Source organism: Furipterus horrens, unplaced genomic scaffold (genome assembly GCF_987537825.1).
Source record: "Furipterus horrens unplaced genomic scaffold, mFurHor1.1.pri manual_scaffold_6, whole genome shotgun sequence".
NCBI lineage: Eukaryota > Metazoa > Chordata > Mammalia > Chiroptera > Furipteridae > Furipterus > Furipterus horrens.
The window spans coordinates 85,676,218-85,698,404 of record NW_028327176.1 but is presented as its reverse complement, the minus strand read 5'-3'; the positions used below and the strand labels follow the sequence as shown (position 1 = coordinate 85,698,404).

The 22,187-nt window shown below is 46.8% G+C and overlaps 1 protein-coding gene and 1 pseudogene across 1 annotated transcript in view; both read right to left on the bottom strand.

Moving 5' to 3' along the window:
• The window catches only part of LOC150006768 (butyrophilin subfamily 3 member A2-like), a 28,207-nt gene that overhangs the window by 2,318 nt on the left and 3,702 nt on the right, over nucleotides 1–22,187 (bottom strand). Inside the window, exon 4 of the mRNA XM_090280782.1 lies at nucleotides 16,250–16,276. Within this exon, the coding sequence (XP_090136908.1) occupies nucleotides 16,250–16,276 (27 nt within the window). The remainder of the gene's footprint in view (nucleotides 1–16,249; nucleotides 16,277–22,187) is intronic.
• LOC150006769 (butyrophilin subfamily 1 member A1-like) lies at nucleotides 11,398–12,269 on the bottom strand (annotated as a pseudogene).

The following is a 22,187-nucleotide window of genomic DNA, read 5'->3' as shown; positions in this document are numbered from 1 at the left end:
AAGATCTCTGCACTCCATCACATGTACTCCTCACTAAGACCACACAACAGGAAGGTGAGTGAAGAAGGTGATGGATAACAAGTTTCATAGAAAGAAGGAGGTGATGGAAATACCAGCCAAAGACTCTTGGATTAAATGGAAGCTGGAGGGTGCTTGGCTATGTGGATGAGCACACTAATAAAATGAGAAGGGGATCCGTGAGAATCAGATAAGAAACTTTACATTTAGAATAGAGGACCTGATCCCAGCCCTATCTAGAGAAAGTCTCTTCCACTCTCCAGGCTTCTCTTCAATTCTGCAGGAGGAGGATTATATATATTGTAACTTGTATTGCATTATTTCTATTCTACATTTGTCACACAAGAATTTTGTAATGTATTTATCTTTTATATTACTGAATAATTAATGTTTTATACTTACAATTAATATAAAGTTCCTTTTATAAAACCTATGTTTCTCAAAATAGTAAAGTATTATATAATTTTCATGTTATAAACATGACTCTTGGTCAAATATAGAAATTAAAGAATTTATTCAATTAATAAGTCAGTAATGGAGCTAGTGTAATATAAAGTAGGTTCAAACAGCATTTTGAGAACAGGATATGTATTATCCACCAGGAAAGGCAATTTGAAATAAGTATTTTGAGTTACAGAAGAAGAAGTGGTTAATGTCCTGCAGGGGAATAACCGTTGTGGTTATCTTTTCTACTGTAACTTCACAGACAACAAGCCTTTAATTTATTATTAAAAACCAAATTCAAACACTGGTAAATCCCCTAGATAACAATATGGGGTCTGTTTGGAAGAAGTCTAGCCACTGTCAATATAATGAAAACAGTTTGTGTGACATCTGTGTAACTTGGAAGCCAAGCAGAGTGGACTGGAATGTACATGTGTGAACAACAATGAGTTCACTGTACTAGTCAGTGGGGGCAGTAGATGCCATTGAGTGAGAATGTGTACTGTGTGACTGTCACATTCAAAATGACTGAGCAAGTAGAGCAATGAATTTGCATCAAATTTTGCATAAGCTTGAACATTCCTCTGCAAAAACTATGCAGATAATTCAGAAGACTGCAGCTATGGACAGCTGGTGACTGGCACCTTAATCAGGACAATACACCGGCTCACGCATCATGTCTCATACAGAGATTTTGGCATAACATCAAATCACCCGGGTGACTCAGCCCCCCTACAACCCATATTTGGCGCCCTGCGACTTCTGGCTTTTCCCATTACTAAAATCACCTTTGAAAGGGAAGAGATTTCAGACTATCGACGAGAATCAGGAAAACATGACAGAGAAGCTGATGGTGATTGGGAGAACTGTGTGAGGTCCCAAGAAGCTTACTTTGAAGGAAACTGAGGCGTCATTGTCCTATGTACAATGTTTCTCGTGTCTTGTATCTTCTTCAGTAAATGTCTCTACTTTTCATATTACCTGGCTGGATATCTTCTGGACAGACATCGTTAATCTTTATATGAGCCTACTAATATGTCAAGATGACATTGATAGAACATGACACCCAAATTCTTGCCTATTTTCAGGTTTTTGGTAGTTTTTATTAACAATATAAAGAAAAGACTTCATGGCTAATAGTTGAGCAGTTATTAAAAGATGGTAAAAGATTACAGTTCCACATGGTAAAAGATTACAATTCCAGAAACATCCAGAGTGGGAGTCGTCGTCGTCGGCAGCCGTCCGTCTCGAGAGACGATGGCGTAGCTTCTTGAGAGTCTATCTGCACCGCGGAGAATGGCTGTGCAGTCCGACTCGGGAGTGACAATCCCTGCCGCACTTGTTACAGGTGAAGGCAGATGGCTGTTGTTGCTGCTGTTGACGCTGCTTCCGCCTCGATCTTTTCTGGACCGCCTCCTCGTTGCGCGCAGCCTCTGCACGTGACGTACCTTGCCTGACCGCGAGCCTCCAGGCTAGGCGGTCGTCTGCTTGAACTTCCCATGTGTTGAGATTGATGGAGCATTGTGTCATGTCCTTTTTGCAGATGTCTTTGAACCGCAGTTTTGGGCGCCCTGTCATCCTCTTGCCTTCTGCTAGCTCGCCGTAGAGGAGGTCTTTGGGAATACGGCCTGCATCCATTCTTTTGACATGGCCGAGCCACCTGAGACGTCTCTCGCTAAGAACTGCATGCAAACTGCTCATATTGGCTCGCTTCAGCACCTCGGTGTTGGGGACCTTATCCTGCCAGGCGACATGCAGGACGCGTCGCAGGTACCTCATGTGGAAGCTGTTGAGTTTCCTTTCGTGCCTTGCGTAGGTGGTCCACGTCTCGCTGCCATAGAGGAGAGTGCTGAGTACGCAGGCTTGGTAGATGCGCAGTCTGGTTTTCTCAGTGAGGCTGGATTGTTCCACGCTCGCCGGTTCAGTCTGGCCATAACTGTGGCTGCCCTGGCGATTCTCCGGTTGACCTCCAAGTCGACTGACAGAGAGCTCGAGATGGTGGACCCGAGGTAAGTGAAGTCGTTGACAACCTCCAGGGTGTATCCGTCGATGGTGATGCATGGGGGAGTCCCCGTGCCTTGAGCCATAACATTCGTCTTCGTCAGGCTGATGGCTAGTCCGAACTCCTTGCATGCGTGGGAAAGGCAAGTGACTAGCTGCTGGAGTCCCTCTTCGGAGTGTGATGTCAAGGCTGCGTCATCGGCGAAGAGCATCTCACGGATGAGCACCTCTTTGACTTTGGTCTTGGCTCGTAGAAGGGCCAGGTTGTAGAGCTTGCCATCGGATCTGGTGTGAATGAAGACACCCTCGCTGCAGTCCTTAAAGGCGTATTGGAGGAGCATGGAGAAGAAGATTCCGAACAGCGTAGGCGCGAGGACGCAGCCCTGCTTTACTCCGCTGCTGACTGGGAAGGCCTCAGAGGTTGCGCCGTTGTAGGACACCGTGCTGTGCATGTTGTCGTGAAAGGACATGACCACAGCAAGCAGATGTGGTGGACAGCCAATCTTCCGTAGCAAGCTGAAGAGTCCGCTTCGACTGACCAGATCAAACGCCTTCGTGAGGTCGATAAAGGCGAGGTAGAGTGGTTTATGCTGCTCGTGACACTTCTCCTGCAGCTGGCGTAGGGAGAAGATCATGTCCACTGTTGATCGGCCAGCTCTGAAGCCACACTGGGACTCTGGGTAGACGCGGGAAGCAAGGGTCTGCAGGCGGGCAAGAGCGACCCGGGCGAATACTTTGCCGACGACGCTGAGGAGAGAGATGCCCCGGTAGTTGTTGCAGTCGCTGCGGTCTCCTTTGTTCTTGTACATGGTGATAATGTTGGCATCTCTCATATCCTGGGGGATGTAACCCTCCTTCCAGCAGCGACAGAGTAGATGGTGGAGCGGCTGTAGCAGGACTGGTTTCCCGCTCTTTAGGATTTCTGGAGGGATTCCGTCGCTTCCTGGTGCTTTCCCGCAAGCGAGGCGGTCGATGGCTTTGCCAAGCTCTGCCGCAGTAGGTGGGGTGTCTAACTCCTCCATGACTGGTAGGTCTGGGATGGCATTAAGAGCAGTGTCTGTTACGGTGTTCTTCGTTGCGTACAGCTCGAGGTAGTGCTCGGTCCACCGCCGCATTTGCTGTTCCTGGTCAGTGATGACCTCACCTGTCTTGGACTTAAGGGGGGCGATCTTGGAGGGGATTGGGCCTGTTGCCTTCTTGATACCCTCATACATTCCTCGTGCGTTGCCTATATCGGTGGCTTCCTGAATGCTTCTGCATAGGTTTAGCCAATAGGTGTTGGCACAGTGGCGGGCAGTCTTCTGGACTTTGTTCCTGGCAGCCCGTAGAGCTTGAAGTGTACTGGGAGTGGGCGTGGCCTTGTAAGCCAGTAGGGCCTTCCTCTTAGCCTCGATCACGGGTTCCATTTCTTCCCAGTGAGCCTCGTACCAGTCAGCGTTCTTCCACTCTTTCTTCCCGTAAGCAATAATGGCGGAGTTGTATATGGCGTCGCGGAGACGTGGCCAATTGGATTCGATAATGTCATCTGCCGCCATTCCCTCACTGAGTGCATCTTCCATCCTGTTGATGAATTGCTGGGTCTTAACTGGGTTGCTGGCACAACTGGTGTTGATGCGTGGGCGACCCTTCATCTTGGAGTGGTGCAACCTCTTCGGCGTTATGCGCACCTTGCTTACCACGAGGGCATGGTCCGTGTCACAGCCTGCACTGTGGTAGCTGCGGGTGAGGAGGGTGCTGCCAATATCCGTTCTTCTGGTGATGACGAGGTCAAGCTGGTGCCAATGGCGGGAGCGGGGGTGCCTCCATGACACCTGGTGGATCTCTTTGCACTTGAAGAATGTGTTTGTCACGTACAGGCCGTGGTGACACGAAAGCTCAAGCAGTCGCTGACCATTCTCATTGATCTTTTCTCTCCCAAAGTTTCCAAGGCAGGTGGGCCAGGCCATGTGGTCGGCTCCTACTCTTGCGTTGAAGTCTCCAAGGAGATAGAGAGCGTTACTTCTGGGGATCTTGGATAACGCTTCGTCCAGTGCATGGTAGAACTGTTCTTTCTCTTCGATGGTGGCGCAGAGGGTTGGGGCGTACGCGCTAAGAATGCTGACTGGGCCGAAAGTTGTTGACAATCGGAGGGTAAGTAATCTCTGCCTCCTGTGGGTGGCTCTATGGAGTTAACAAGCGTGTTCTTCACAGCGAACCCAACACCGTGCTGTCTTGGTTGGTCCGGAGACTTCCCTTGCCAGTAGAAGGTGTAGTTGGTTTCTCTGATAGTTCCGTTGTCGGCCAACCGGGTCTCCTGTAGAGCCGCAATGTCGATGTTTAGTCGTGCCAGTTCCCTATCGATGACAGCGGTTTTCCTGGCACTATTGATCCACGGAAGGTCTGCAGTAAGTCCGGGGCACATGGTCCTGATGTTCCAGCTAGCGAGGCGAAGAGCTGGAGGCTTCTTTCTTGTTGTTTGCTTGGAATTAACTGGTGCGGGTGTTTTGTGGCCCACTTTTCGAGAGGCGCCTCTCTGATCCCCACGCACCCAGTGGGGCAGGCGAGCCATGGCGAGACAGCACCTAATTGGCTGGGGCTGCCCAGCTTGAGGCGGGCGGTAGCTGTCCAGTGAGATGCGATGACCTCTCCCACCGTCAGAGGAGACCCCTGGCGCTCGTTTCCTTCGCCAATCGGATGAGCTTATAACCGGTATCTGTCTCCTCCCGTGTTGAGTCGACATCTTGCGATGACGCTGGAGTGTCCTCTCCAGTGAAGTTGAAGCTACAGAGCCTGGGCAGGGTGATATGGAGGGTCTGCTGTTGCCCATGCAGCAGACCCCCCCTCTCTTCGCAGCTGAAGGGTCCAAGGGAAAGACGGAGTCAATACAGCTTGACTTCAGGTGCGCCGCAGGAGTTGCCGGTGTTGACTACAACGTCAAACCGCCTTAGGGACTCCGGCTCCGGATTTTCTGTCGGGGTTTACTCCCTTAGCCTTTCCCCTGAAGAGGTATGCCGCAAGGCAGCGGAGGTTTTTTGGAGTCAGAGTTTTCCTTCTCTGATTTTAGAGATGTCCTTCCTCTTTCCTCCTTTACAGGAGTAGAGATGGCCCACTTGGTGTCTGAGCCACCTGCCCCCTCCAGGACCTGATTCCCTGATTCTGATCAGAGGGGGATGGGTGGAAGGCTTGGGAGTCAAGGTGGTGGTTGTATGAGGTCTCCTGGCCCCAGAGGGCATAGGTGATTCCAAAGTGCACAGAGTTCCCTTCCCACTTTCCTTGCCTGCCTTATCCAAATCATATTCCTATTTATCTGTGGCTTCTGCCTTCCTTTCTTCATAATCTGCGTAACTGCAAGAAGGCATGGGAAAGGGGTAAGCGTAGGAGGGATGCCAGGGCAGGGCACAGATTAGGGCGGCAGTGCCAGGACCCCGGCGGCCGACCAGCGGGGACGGAGGTCCGCGCCTTTTGTCCGGATTTTTCAGGCAGGGCGCCTGCCGCCGTTTCCTCTGCCCGAGTTTTCGTTTTCCGTCCAAGATTATACCTTTTCTCACACCACCTTCATGCACAGCAGTAGGTCCTGGTCTCTCTCCGCCTAGCGGTTCCTGCCGCTTCTGCCGCCTCCCTGGACCGTTAGCCGCCGCCCATTAGACTCTGATAGACTTTGCCCTCCTTCTCTTCCTCCGACACAGTCTCAAACCCGAAGTGTGTTTCCGTTGCCCGCTTCTCTTGGGACAAGAGCCGCACACCCAGTGGGCTCCCAGGCCAGGAGTTACGAAGCCCGGGGAGCCCGCAGCCCCTGCATCACCCGCGACCACCCACGGCCGCGGTTCGCCCATAGAGCGCAACTCCCGGGGGCCGCCATCTTAAGTAAGATGTGGGAGTACTGCTCAAATAAAGACCTATAGCAACCTTTCTGTGTGATCAGTGAAGTGGAGCCAGCCTGCTGGTTAGTTTGCACCCACTTAGGAAATCTGAGGAGCTTCACACAACCTGTGCCTGCAGATAGGCCCCTAGAGCCTCCTGAAGAAATCAAGTGAGCTCTGCTCCTGCACAACAACAAACGCAGACTAAGGTTTAGAAGGTCCACGTTGTCAAGTGTGGATGCAACAAACATAGCCAAGGGGAAAAAAGCTATTTCCTGTGTAATTAAATACTTTCCTAAATAACAATAATAAAAATCTCAAAAAACCACTTTGCAAGTTTGATCACTATAACTTCCAAGATAAACTTAATACAAAATATACATCTAGGTAACTTTTAAATAGGTCACTTCTGACAAAATTCTACCGCACTGATTACCTTAATCATTCTTTCTGGGATTATACTACTTAGGCAGCTGGTACACTTGTTTAACTGATACATTGTTTAACTGACTCCTGTTTAGTGGAGTAATAATTACTCCTATTTTGTGTGGATAATTCATATCACATGTATGCCTTCCTTGTCATATTCCAAGGAAATATGCCCTTAGCTCATCCAAAAGTAATATAGTGTCACAAAGGTGCAAGCTAAATGGAAGGAGCATAAACACGACATATAAATATGAACATGGAAAGTACTTAAAATCCACACTAAGACCCTGTACAGTATATCTGTATGACCTTATCGTAGACGTGAACCATTTTAATACATTTGTAAATTCCTCAACTACACTTTCCCAAATACTGGGAACAGTGTTATGCCCTCCTCCAAGCTACACTGTGGTTTAGATGTTTAGATTCAGTGTTCAGTCAGGAGACAGAAACTACATCAGTAATTTGAACAGGGAAATTTTTATATAAAAAATTATTACTAGCAGAAGGTAGTTTTAGTGGTTAACTATTGGAAGAAGTAAAAGAAAGCTCTAAGGAATACAGAAATAGCAGATACATGAAATAGGCACTAACTCTAGAATTAAGACAGAAGACATAGAAAGGAAGAAATTTGGAAGACAACCACCCCAAAAGACAGGTTTAGAGCTTACTGGTCAAGATGGGACTGTGGCCCCCTGAAAGGAAAAGAAGTTCACTGACATGCCACAGGTCAAGGCTGGTGGGCAGGAAACCTCCCACTGGGATACTGCTTAAATCTCTAAGGAAGTTATCCTCTGGAAAACAGCCCACTGCAATGTCAAAGAAATTTACCGAAAGGTGGAAGGACCTGGGCTTTGTGTAGGTCTCTGACAGTCTCCCCATAGGATCAAGAAGAAAAGCACCCCGCTATAAGAGAACCAGCTTCCTCTGCTAGGTCCTATGGCGCCCCCTGCAGTTCAAAGGCTGACAAAGGCTAACATTGTGCCAAATGACAAAGAAGAAATGGGGGAAAGGGGGAGGGGTTCCAGCTCCAGGATCACAAAACAGGACAAATGTGGGTGGTTTTGGAACTAAGTGACAATAAATTGATAATGGACACAGTATACCTTTGGCTATTCAGCTTCAATACGAACCATTTACCAAACTTGAACTTTCATATAAAAATTACATTTTCACACATCATGACAAAGCTGCACTACAAGTGAAGATTCTCACCCTTTCCCCAAAATGTGGAGACAGAAAGTCCCAGTCATTGCATCTGACATTGCTATATTTATATTGCAAAGTTCCTGAAGTTCACAGCCCCACTGACTAGTCTGATACCTAAAGACTATACTACACTTAACCCCGAGTGACTTATATAAAAGCATAAGGGTAAGAAGAGAGAGTAAGAAAATGTTTGATGTATACAAAAAAACATACATATACAACAAGAAAGAGAAAATATACAAAGCTTTTACTTCACTCCTTGTTTCTGTAATTGGTCACAGGTCAAAATTGATCATCTGACTTCTTTCTTCCACTTCCCACTCTGGGTCTTCCACCTTCAGTGAGAGCCATAGCAAGTCAGAGTTCTCTGCCTGGTAGAATGAAAACACCTTCACTTCTGTAGGTCTGAGTCTCCCATGTTCCTGCTTCCTTTTCTTTGCTGTGGTTTTCCATTAACCATGCTACTGGACTTGGAATACTGAGAAGCAATAGATTGATGACTGAAACCATGCTCACACTAAAGGTGAACCCAGATGCTCCTCCTTCATTCCCTAAATTAACACAGCACAGGTTTTTCACAGGTAACAGACATTTACTGAGGTTTGCAAAAACAAGTGTTCCATCCATCCCAAAAAAGGAAATATAGAGAGTAGAATATTAGATTACTCTCCTCCTGAAAATCCATTAGCCATCAATTTCCCTGGAGATTTTCGAATCGCCAACTTTTCTGGTCAGATAGTAAGGAACTCCCAAAACGGATGTGGAGACTACCCTTGTCTTCTGGGTTCTTCTGCACAAACTCAAGATGGATAAAGGAAAATCTACCTAATCCTAAAAGTAATTCAGCCCCTAATCCCCTTTCATATTCAAACAGTATAACAAGTTCATTAAATATTTTCCATTACCACATCCAGCCAAGATGGAGGGCTAGACAGACACGCTGGATCTCCCTCCACAACTAAGAAGGAATACAACTACCTCAAAACTAGAAACAACCAGAAGTTCCAGAAAATCGAGCTGCATGGAAGTCAACAAACAAAGATATAAAGAAGAAATACTCATCCAGACAGGTAGGAGGGGCAGAGCCCGGGGGAAGAGGAAGTGGTGTGGCAGCAGCGGCAGCAGCAGGCTGGCGGAAAGCGCAGTCACACATTTTTTAAAGTGGGGAGGGACACCTGGGGAGTATTCCCAGCTCCTGACCAGACCATGCAGTTCATGGCCACAGCACCAGGGAAAGTCAAGTCTCATTGCTTCTGACTGTGTAAACCAGTGGGGATTGGGGTGGAGGAAGAAATTGCCGGTCTCTCAGCAGAGTCCGTTTGTTTAAAGGACCCGCACAGTACTAGAACATCCACAGACCCACCCACTGTGGGAACGACGACCAGAGCAACAGCTAGAGAGGTGCCGGTCCCATACAAAAGTGGGAGAAGTGCCTGGAAAAGGGGCAAGTGTTGAGCAAGTGGCATTGTTCCCTCTCAGACCCCTCCCCCACCTATAGCGCCACAACGTGGTGAAACGGGTTGCCCTGTACTGATGAATACCTAAGGCTCCGCCCCTTACAATGTAACAGGAGCAACAGCTCTACCTAAGATACAGAGGCAAACAAACACAGGAGCCTGTCAAGATGAGGAGACAGAGAAGTATGGCCCAAAAGGGGGACCGGATCAAGGTTCCAGTGAGAGGACTAAGCAACGAGGAGATAGCCAACCTAACAGATGAGGAGACAGCCAACCTAACAGACACAGAGTTCAAAACACTGGTGATAAAGATGCTCACAGGCTTGACAGATATTCTTGGGTACGGCAAATGCATAAGGGAAGAAGTGAAGGCTATGCTAAGTGAAACGAAGGAACACCCACACAAAACCAATGGTGAAGGGAAGGAAACAGGAGTTCACGCCAATGATTTGGAACATAAGAAAGAAAAAAACAGTGAACCAGTACAGAATAAGAAAATAAGAATTAAAAAAAATGAGGAGAGGGTTGGGAACCTCTGGGACAACTTTAAACATGTCAACATCCAAATCATATGGGGTGCCAGGAGGAGAAGAGGAGGAGCAAGAAATCGAAAGCTTATGTGAAAAAAATAAATAAAGGAAAACTTGCCAAATTTGGCAAAGGAAATAGACATGTAAGTCCAGGAAGCACAGAGAGTCCCAAAGAAGCTAGACCCAAAGAGGACCACACCAAGACACATCATAATTAAAATGCCAAAGGTCACAGATAAATAATTTTAAAAGCAGCAAGAGAAAAGCATAGAGATACATACAAAGGGTTGCCTATAAGACTATCAGCTGATTTCTCAAAATAAACTTTGCAGGCAAGAAGTATTCAATGTGATGAAAAGCAAGGACCTACAACCAAGGTTACTCTATTCTGCAAAGCTATCATTTGGAATGGAAGGGCAGATGAAGTGCTTCCCAGACAAGGTAAAGCTAAAGGAGTTCATCATCACCAAGCCATTATTATATAAAATGTTAAAAGGACTTATTTAAGAAAAGAAAGGTCAAAACTATGAACACTAAAATGACAACAAATTCACAACTATCAACAACTGAATCTAAAAAATAAAAATAAAATCCAACTAAGCAAACCAGAATAGGAACAGAATCGTAGGTATGGAGATCGTTTGGAGGGTTATCAGCTGGAAGGGGGGAGGGGGAGAAATGGGGAAATGGTGCAGGGGTTAAGAAGTATAATTGGTAGGTACAAAATAGACAGGTGTGTGAGAAACGTTCACCATAAAACACCAGGACACAGGACTTGAGCAGCAAGGCGTTTATTCATGAGTCTGCAGAGTCGGGCGCACAGCCATCCAGGGATATGGGCGCACGAAGTAGACAAAGTAAATTGGTTTCATATTAACACAATTAGCTCCCCCTCCCTAACATGATTAGCTCCCCCTCCCCTCTCCTCCCCCATTTCTATATTACTGGTTAATACAGATTCACAATCTAATGCGATTAACTACTTAACTTGGGGTGTGATTAACTAAGGGTAATCTAGTTATAGGTCTATCTCCAACTTATTTGCAAAGTTATCTAGCTACATCTTCCCAATTCTCTGTTTGTTGATGGCAATCTTCCTCCTTTTGATCCCAGAGATATGTATGAGGAGCTGTGGAATGTCATTTCCTGGCCCCTTTTCAATGATTCATCTGTTAATTATCTCCTATTGGTTTGTGAGTCGCTGCCTTCCTTATCCCTAAGAGAGGGAAGTTAAGAATAATATAGGGAAGGGTGAAGCCAAAGAACTTATATGCACGACCCATGGACATGAACTAAGGGGGGTTGGGATTGCTGGAGAGAAGGGGGGAGTACTGGCAGAGGGAAGCAAAGGGGGGGAAAATGGGACTACTGTAACAACATAATCAATAAAATATACTTTATATATACAATTTAAAAATAAAAAAATATTAAAAATATTATTTATTACAAAAAGAAAAACAACTTCCCATATCAAAATATAGTCTATTCCAAACCAGTGCACTCAGTTTCTATAATCTGCTGCCTGTGCACAAGGAATGAACTAACTATACTCATAACCACACACCGAGGAGTCTGCATGCAGAGAAGGAGGAGGGTAGGACGGCATTCCAGGGTTCACCTCAGAGGCTTTGCCACAGGGAGTCTGCATCTCCAGGAAGAGCCTCAGTGAGGGGACAGGGTCAGTGAGGAGGCACAGCCTCCGCATTGCAGGGGAGTAGTGGAGATTCAGCCTCATCAACACTAGAGCCTGAGCTGAACCTCACCCCTGGGAGGCTCACAGGCACCTCCAAAGAAGGAGAATTGTTAAGGGGCACTGACAGTCCCTCGGGCACACCCACCATGGGGCAGATGGTCAGGGATGTAACCCCTGGCCTCAAACTGAAGTATGGAAAGAGGGTCCCAGAGAAGGAAGCTGGAGGGAAGGCGAAAATGTGGGAGCCATCGGTCATGTTATAGAAGGAGACATCCCCTTCGTTGTAGTCCAGGAAAACCCCTACCCTGTGGGGAAGCTGCCTAAGAGGTAAAATCTGAGGGATAGTGCAGACACAACATTCAGATCCAAATTGCTACACCACCCAGAACCCCTTATCTGGGGACACTCTGTACCAGCCTTCTCTTTTCACATCTTCCCTGCAGACCCCCAGAATCCACTTGCTTTTGTCTTCACCTATGACCTCCACCTCCCAGTGACAGTACCCTGATATGATGCCCTCGAGGCTTAACACACTGCAGCGACTACATAAATCCTCACTGGTGGGCTTCAAGCTCACGCTTGTCCTCTCATGAGAGATGATAGGTCTGGGATTGGCACAGACTGGATTCAGAGTGACAGACCCTGCAGAGAGAGGTAGCAATCATGCAAGGCCCTCCTCTGCCCCACAACAAGGACATACAACCACCAACACCCTGACACTTAGCTGCATCAGGGGAGGACTAAGTCCCTAAAATGAAAGCCTGTGACTCAAGCCCACAGCCCTCCAAGCAGAAGAAAAAACCACAAGACTTACTTGGAGTTGATATGTCACAGGGACCTTGAGGACCAACCTGGACCCCAAGGGTGAGGGATATCTATTTAACATCCAACATCAGCCACAGCTATGTGCTAGCACCTCTACTACCCAGCCCAACCCCACTGATGTTGCCACATCTGTATCACCACAGAGAACTGAAGGAAAGACCAGAAGTTGGAGGGGCCACAGCAGGAGCATCCAGAAGGAACACTGTCACGCACAGGCCTGGAACTTCTCCTGCCACCAATCTGCAAGAGAACCCCATTTCTTATCAGAGATTCACAGACTGCACACGTTGGGACCACCACCTGGTTTTCTGAAACATACTGATGTGGAATTGACAGGGGAAATTCTTTTTGAGAACATTCAGCTGATGCACACACACACAGTTACAGAGGCATCCACATGCACACACACGCTGACAGAGCCATCATGCTGTAACCTTCCCTTGAACATTAAGCCATAAAGTTTAACACTCAGGAATTAAAAGTCTGGATACCTACTTGAGCAGAAAGGCCCAGACTTGAGTATCAAAGTTGCTTTCTCAAGTCCCAAGCCACACAACCATCCTGAAAGCTAGGTTTTCTTGAAAAGAATCAGGGAGATAAAAATGTCCATTTACTAATGAACTAATTAAGCTGAACTTGTAGATTATCTCTAAGCCATGAGTAGCAAGAACACAAGTTGGCTGGGCAGAACTCAAAGAATGACTATAAGCCATGAGTGAAGAGAACTCAGGATAGAGCATCAGAAACATCTTGCCCCATTAGGGGGCAATAAAGAGGTTTCTGGAAAGTGAGAGAGGTTCAGAGCAGGGAAGACACACATTCAGTAAGAGGACAGACACTAATAAATTTTCTTCCCCCTTTCATGAGTAGTGGGAGTGTAAGGGATAAAGAAGCCAGTAACTTTCAAACCAATAGGAGATAATTAACAAATGAATCACGGTAAAGGGGCGAGGAAGTGACATTCCACAGCTTCTCACACATATCTCTGGGATCAAAAGGAGGAAGATTGTCATCACCAAACACAGAGAAATGGGAAGATGTAGCTAGATAACTTTGCAAATAAGTTGGAGATAGACCTATAACTAGATTACCCTTATTTAATCACATCCTGAGTTAAGTAGTTAATCGCATTAGATTGTGAACCCAGGTTAACCAGTAATGAAGAAATGGGGGAGGAGAGGGGAGGGGTAGCTAATCGCATTAGTATAAAACCAGTTTACTTTGTCTACTTTGGGTGTGCATGCCCCTGGCTGGCTGTGTGTCCGACTCTGCAGACTCGAATAAACGCCTCACTTTGCTGCTGAAGTCCTGTGTCCCAGTGTTTTATGTGAGCATTTCTCACAGGAGCAAAAAAAAAAAAAAAAAAATAGAACCCCATAATATTGGATCGGTTATCTGCCCCCCCCTATAATTGCCCAGAGAGATTGGAGGCTTCCAGGAGAAATCCTGCTATGGTGAGCCCCCCGCAAAGATGCCAGGTCTTAGGCCCCTGAATGTGCAAATACAATATGCCAAAGGGAACTTTATAGATGTGATTAAGGACCTGGAGAAGAGGGCAGGAGTGAAGGGGGACAAAAAGTCCTCCAAACAGGGAGATGGGATCTGACCCTCCTAAGCAGACCCCCACCCAAGAATCTTAAGGATCAGATCAGACTAGCTTCCCCAGGGTGAGCACCTGAAATGACTAAAAGGAGAGCTAAGGGATATTTCCCACTGACACAAGGCTATATCACCACTGCCAACTTCCATACTCTGTTCTGGGGAAAAGAAAGGAAGCTCACTGACCAAAGCAAAGCTTAAACCGTCAGACCCTGAAATATCTGTTGTGGGAGGGCTTTTGCCTCCAACAGGACAGAGATTTGAGACAAAATTCAAACACTTATAGAAATAAGTAAATTACATTTTAAAAAAGATTTTTTATTTACTTATTTTTAGAGAGGGTAAGGGAGGGAGAGAAACATCAATGTGCGGTTGCTTCTCGCAAGCTCCAAAGTGGGGACATGGCCCACAACCCAGGCACATGCCCTGACTGGGAATTAAACCAGTGACCTGCGGTTCGCAGGCCAGCACTCAATCCACTGAGCCCCGCCAGCCAGGGCTGAGTAAATGACATTTTTCTTGTACATATTGGGTGTAAATTTGTGGCCACCAGCCACACCTAGAAGAAGGAGGACTGGAGAAGGGGTGGAGGAGAAAGGAAAATTGGCATTTAATTCTGAGACTCCACAATGGACTAAGTGCTGTGTACTTCAGTGCATTCTTCATTTAATTTCTACAGCAAATCCTTAAATTACAAATTATTTTTCCAATTTTATGAATAAGATGAGATCACACATTTGTTCACCTCACAGTATGAATCTGTCAATATGAAAATGTTAATTCTAATGTAATGATGTTTAAAAGAGATACAAGATATATATTAAAATGCATGCACTTTAATTCTGCAGATAAGGGGGAGATGATCATCACTGTAGAAAAATAAATCTTGGGGAGAATCTGGAAGACTCTCTAAAGCCTCCGTCATCCCATGGTTCACCCCGATCTGTCTCACAGTCTGCATTCCTGACCACACCCAGAAACATCTGGAGCAGAGGAAGGGTATGTTACCCAAGCTCAGAGGGCACAGATCCTTAACTCCACCCCTTATTGCCTTAGGATGCCCCATACCACACTCCTGCCCTGACTGCCAGTGGAGGGTTGAGATGGTCTCACCTTCACAGGCAAAATCAATTCGATGGTTACTTCAAAATGGCCTAAAAATAAACATGTCTTTACTGAAATTTATCAAGATGACTACATTTTGTACATCCAAATAACTTGCAAGTCTTCTGCAGACTCCCCAGCTCAAGCCACCATGGCTGTGTGACCTATGGTCTCTCATCCACCACTCTGAGCCACCCAAAATCCCTACAGGGTGCATCTCAGGTATTCCACCACTTTCTCATCTCCTCCTTTCTAATCCACCAGGTCTTTTCTCCCATGATTTGCTTCTCACCCTTACTCTAGTAAACAGTTTAACTCCTGTAGGTTTCTCCTTTGGAAATCTTCACACATTGCCCTAACACTGAACCAGGACCAACCACCTCAGGAAAACACAAATTCTCCTAAAAGAAGAAATAATGTCGTGAACAATTATAAGTTGCCTTTCTGTTTCTGTTACACAAACATACACAGAATTTTTCATATAACTTCCACTCTTTCACAGACCTTACCCCAGAGCACAAACATCCTGGAGGTTCTGGACCCCATATTTAGAATACCTGCTCCAAAGCAAGTAATTCTTCAACAACAAAGAAGGCTTAGAGGAAGAAACACAGCTTAGATGGAGATGAGAGCATTGGGAAACAGAAAAGATCAATATCGCAGAGGACCAGGAATAAATGGGAAAGACAAAACTATATCCAAAAAGCGGAGGTACTTCAGGGCAAGAAGGATCCAAAACCAAGGACCCCCTTAGGAAGACCTGAGTCCTACCCAGGCAAGCAGGATTTCTGAAGTCTTCTAGAGAGAAACTGCTGATCTACACAGTGATATCTGCCTGCAGTCTCTCCTCACAGTTCTCACTGCATTAAGAAGTACCAGCAGAACAAGGTGTGTTCAGAATGTATTGCTAACCCTACAGTGACCTGCAGTAGCCAAAGGGCTTTGTGTTCCCAAGGAGAGTCTCCACACTCTTCAGATGGAGGCTACAAAAGTGGCAAAGAGAGCAGGGATGCCAACTCCATCCTGGAGTGGGATCCTCTGATAGAGAAGGGGGAAGGGGCAAGGCTGGGCGGTGAAGCCACAGGAAACTGAGTCACTTACCTGCATACAGCTGGGCCTTCCTCCAGGCTGAAAGAGAACACATCATAGTGAGACCTGAGCCACAACAGCCTGCTCAGCGTGAATCTATCTATCAGCCTCTTCTGTCCTACAGGTGAGACTATCTACAGGGGGAAAGGCTGGAGAGGAGGTGACGTCTGCGATGTACAGACAGCAGGTGTTGTGGGAGACCCCAGCCACAGGTCAGGAAGCCTGCATTACAAGCAGATTTACAGCACTGGTTGACTGCAGCTGGGTGACTTTTGGCAAGTCAGTTAGCTGTTCTGTGCCCAAACAACCTCAAAAACTCCCATTCTGGCCCTGGCTGGTGTGGCTCAGTGGATTGAGCGTTGACCTGTGAACCAAAGGGTCAATGGTGCGACTCCCAGTCAGGGCACATGCCTGGGTTGCAGTCCAGGTCCCCAGCTGGGGGCGGGTGGGGGGGGCATGAAAGGTAACCACACATTGATGTTTCTCTCCCTCTCTTCCCCTCTCTCTAAAAATAAATAAAATCTTTTTTAAAAAAACAAAAGAAAAAACTCCCATTCCACCAGCTGCTCAGTGTTGCTATTCAGAATCAAAAAGTATACTATGTGTGAAAATACTTTAGGGAACTAAAATGTAAATTATTCCATAATTGAAGCCTGGTCAACATGACACTATAGGCAGACGTGGCTCACCTCTTTACACAACTACATCAAAATTACAACTAAAATATAAAACAACCATGAGCCAGAACCATCAGAAATCAAAGTCAATGGACATCTGACAACTACAAAATTAAAGAAACCACATCCATCGAGATGGGTAGGAGGGGCGCAGATGCGGAACAGGTTGATCTCTCACCCACATGTGGTGGATAATAATTCAGGAGGGATATCTCAGGAGAAAAGAGTCCCAGCCCCACACCAGGCCCCCCAGCCAAGGGTTCCAGTACCAGGAATATAAGTCCCCATAAGTTCTGCTGCGAATACCGGTGGGGACTGAGTCAGTGGAAGAAACTGCTAGAGCCCCAAGCAGTTCATCTTTAAGAACCCACACACAGATTCACCTACTCAGACTCACTCCCTCTGAGCTCCAGCACCAGGGTAGCAGCTTGAAAGGCACCAGTGGCATACAGGGAGGAACTGATGTATCTGGCATCAAGGCCAGCAGAGGCCATTGTCTCTTTGCTAAACTCTCCCCTACCCCCCACCCCCAGAGCCGGTAAGCTGGTGCCATATCTGAGACTCCATCAACCTGGCTAACACCTTTTGACCCTCCTTGAAGATCCCCAGAGACTTCATCTCACCCAATATATGGGCCCACCCAAGTTCCTTTTCCATATGAATGGCTGTTCTTGGCTCATACTTCACAACTTCCTAAATCCAATCAAACAAGCAACAGTTGGCCTCAGTGAGCTCCAGGCCTGACACTAGCAGCAAAGCAGCCAGCTTCACCTGGGAATCTCCAAACCCAGCACAAGTAGCAGCCATCTCAGATTGCTTTAAAGCTCAGTTAGAGTGCCCTAGGCAAAGCACAAGTGGGGGCTGACCTTGGTCTGCACTACCCAGGAAACCCCAGGGCCAGCACACCCAGTGGACAGCTACAGACCACGTTGGGGCACCACCACCCTGCCCCTGCACAGCTGATCCTACACAGAGGGCGAAGGTTGGTAGTCAGTGGTCATAGCCAGTTGTTGCAGCTGACTGGCCTAGGCAAATCCCTCCCATTGATCTGCTAACAGCAATCAAGGCTCAACTACAAGAGGTGGGTATACTCAGCCCATTTGAAGGGCACACCTCAAGGACCCAGCTTGGGTAATAGGGAAGGTTGTGCCACTGGACCCTACAGGACACCTACTACATTAGGACACACTACCAAGACATGGAGTCATGCAGCTCTACCTAATACACAGAAACAAATACAGGGAGGCTGCCAAATTGAGGAGGCAAAGATATATGGCCAAGATGAAAGAACAGAACAAAACCCTAGAAAAATAACTAAACAAAATGGAGATAGCCAATCTATCAGGTGTAGAGTTCAAAACACTGGTGAGCAGTATGCTCATAGAATTGACTAAATATGGCCACAAAATAAAGAAAGAAGTAAAGGTTATACAAAATGAGATAAAGAAAAATATACAGAGAACCAACAGTGATGGAAAGGAAGCTGGGATTTAAATCAATGCTTTGGAACAAAAGGAAGAAATAAATATTCACCTGGAACAGAAAGAAGAAATAAGAATTTTAAAGAACGAGAAGGGGGTTAGAAACATCTGGGACAACTTTAAACGTGCCAACATCTGAATCACAGGGGTGCCAGAAGGAGAAGAGGAAGAGCAGGAAATTGAAAAATTATGTGAAAAAATAATGAAAGAAAACTTCCCTAGTTAGGTGAAGGAAGTAGACATACAAGTCCAGGAAGCACAGAGACTCCCAGACAAGCTAGACCCAAAGAGGACCACACCAAGACACATCATAATTAAAATGCTAAACGTTCAAGATAAAGAGAGAGTCTTAAAAGCAGCAAGAGAAAAGCAGAGAGTTACCTACAAAGGAGTTCCCATAAGACCGTCGTCATCTGATTTCTGAAAAAAAACTTTGCAGGCAAGAAAGGGCTGGCAAGAAGTATTCAAAGTGATGAAAGGCAAGAACCTACAACCTAGATTACTCTATCCAGCAAAGATATCATTCAGAATGGAAGGGCAGATTAAGTGCTTCCAGGACAAGGTAAAGCTAAAATAGTTCATCATCACCAAGCCATTATTACATGAAATGTTAAAGGGACTTATTTAAGAAAAAGGTGAAGATCAAAACTATGAACAGTAAAATGACAATGAATTCACAACTATCACCAACTGAATCTAAAAAATAAAAACAAAAACAACCTAAGAAAACAGCCAGAACAGGAACAGAATCATAGGTATGGGAACCATTAGGAGAGTTATCAGCTGGGAGGGGGAAGGAGGAGAAAGGGGGAAATGATGCAGGGATTAAAAAGCATGATTGGTAAGAACAAAATAGACTGGAGGATGCTACGAATAGTATAGGAAAGGGTGAAGCCAAAGAACTTACATGCATAACTCATGGACGTGAACTAAGAGGGGTGCAATGCTGGAGGGAAGGGGGGTACTGGGCGAAGAAAGGCAAAGGGAAAAAAATTGAGATACCTGTAACAGCACAATCAATAAAATACACTTTAAAATAAATAAATAAATAAAATAAAATATAAATTATCCCCTAACTGCAAGAGAGCACTTTCATATCCAATCTTTTTCTGACAAACATATAGCTGGGAAATAACTCAAAATAGGAATTAATATAAGAACAGGGAGGTAAGCTGAACTCTGGGGTAAAAGTGGCTAATCTTTCTCAGATAAATAATTTCTAAGGATAAACAGCACTGTTCTGGAGTATTGACAGCCCGTCCCTCACATTCCCATGTGCAATCCACCCAGTCCTCCCCCATGACTTTTGATTAGAACCTTCAGAAACTGGAGAGAACAGACTCTCTCCGGTGGTGTTTTGGGGGAAGGTAGAAGGTCACAATCCTAAACTTAATGACCCCATTGATTTAAGTGGCTCCTTTCCAGGTGCTGACTGAGAGCTGAGTGCACTGAAGGCTAGAAAACTAGCAATATGGTGGCTGAGTTAGCAGAAGGCAAGAGGATGACAGGGCGCCCAAAACTGCGGTTCAAAGACATCTGCAAAAAGGACATGACACAATGCTCCATCAATCTCAACACATGGGAAGTTCAAGCAGACGACCGCCTAGCCTGGAGGCTCGCGGTCAGGCAAGGTACATCACGCGCAGAGGCTGCGCGCAACGAGGAGGCGGCCCAGAAAAGATTGAGGCGGAAGCAGCGTCAACAGCAGCAACAACGGCCATCTGCCTTCACCTGTAACAAGTGTGGCAGGGATTGTCACTCCCGAGTAGGACTGCACAGCCATTCTCGGCGGTGCAGATAGACTCTCAAGAAGCTACGCCATCGTCTCTCGAGACGGACGGCTGCCGACGACGACGACGACGGTGGCTGAGTTGGAGTTGGAATGAGACCCAGGATGCATGACAGACTCCAGGTGCTACCCTCACACCTGGTTCCCAAGCACCAGGCAGGAAACAGCAGTCCTGATCGGAAAAGCCCATGGAGCAGGGTTCTGCCTCCCACCAGCTCCCACTTCTACCCCAAGGAAAGGTGTCCACATGCGTGTGCTGAGACAGAAACAAGAAGAGGGACACCTGCACACAGGGGGGACAGGAGAATCAAGGACATGTGGAGAATCACTCACCACCCAGGTAAATTGTCTTCCTCCAGTCTGAAAGACAACGCACAGGAAACAGGTGAGCTAAGAACCAGAATGTCCCCCATGAAGGGGACAGAGAGATCAGGAGGAAAAGCAAAAGTTACCAAGTTGTGCTTGAAGTGCATCTGAAAGAATGAAAAAAAAAGGGGGGGTAGGGGGCATGAACTCTCATCCCTAAAAAAAGGAGACAGCATGCCCAGACAACCTTTCTGTATCCTAGAAGTTCCAGCTCCAGATGCACCCGAGCCTCCAGCTGCCCTCTCTGGATCTCTGCAGCCACCTACTCTGGGCCAAAGGCCTTGGGTCTCCCTGGGGAGCTGGAGCCTGGACTCTGGCACTGCCATCAGCCTGTCCCTCTCAGCTCCACCTGCCACACCCACCAGCCCTGGGTCCTGTCCTGCCTTACCTCTGGCCTTCAGCACCTCCTCCTTTGCCTGCCTGTTCTCCTCCTTAGCCTGGCACAGTCTCCTGTTCTCAGAGCTCCTGCAGCTTTGTGGAATGCTCTCTCTGGGTATAATAGCCAGCACAGTCAGGCTCACCAGGAAAGCCAGCTGCCAGGGAGAGGCCTAGGAAAAGAAGGGCTCTGCACCACCCCCACCCCCCAGAGACCCCATCAGGAGCACAGCTCAGGACAGCCCAGCCCAGCACACTCAGGGTCCCACCCCTCCCTCCAGCTCTGCTGGGAGCAGGGAGCAGCTCTGACCTGGGAGGAAAATGGCCATCGCCTTCTCCTAGCCCAGGATGGGGTTGAGCATGGAGCAGGTTACATTGCCCACAGAGCAGTCTTTACCACAAGAACAGCCTCCACACTGAACAGCTCTTCAGCGTCTTGGGCATGGGCCTCAGAGAATGCCATGAACTTCTCTTCACTGAGGTCTCTCAACTGCACCTGGGGCTTTGGGAACCACCCTGAGGCTGTGCACAACACTCAAACCCCATCCTCCTTAGGCCCTGTGACACACACTTGAGGGGCAGAGCCCACAGATGCAGGAGGGAAGAAGTAGAGCCATCTCTTTAAAATATTAACATCAAGGTAGCTAGCACCCTACATTCCCACTTCCTGTGGGAGGGGAGGAGTCTAAGTTGTAAAACCACTTCCTGTCATAAAGATACAGGAATTCGACCCTGACCAGTGTGACTCAGTTCATTGGGCATCATCCTGCAAAGCAAAAAGTCGCTGGTTCCCTTCCCAGTCAGGGGACATGGCTGGGTTGTGGGCCAGGTCCCCAGTTGGGGGCACGGGAGAGGCAACCACACATGGATGTTTCTGGCCCTCTCTTTCTCCCTCACTTCCCTTCTCTCTAAAAATAAATAAAATATGTAAAAAAATAAAAATAAATAATAATTTTAAAAAGATATGAGAATTTGTTTTTCTTCCAACTAGCTAACATAGATGGTCACCCCAAATACCAGGTAAATTTAGGGTAAACTATGTGTGACCAATGGTGCTCCAAGTTCTCTCTCCTGAGAATTAGTAATGGTTTATCTTGAAAACACGTATGCAATGGGTTGTATCTGCTTGACTATATTAATAGATAGCCTGTGATGATTGTCACTTTCTGGTGTAATGCTTACTCAATAAGAAAATTCTTTTCTTTCATTATTAGCCAAAGTAAACCCTGAGAGCCTCCACTTCTGCCAGAAAATTGTCTATG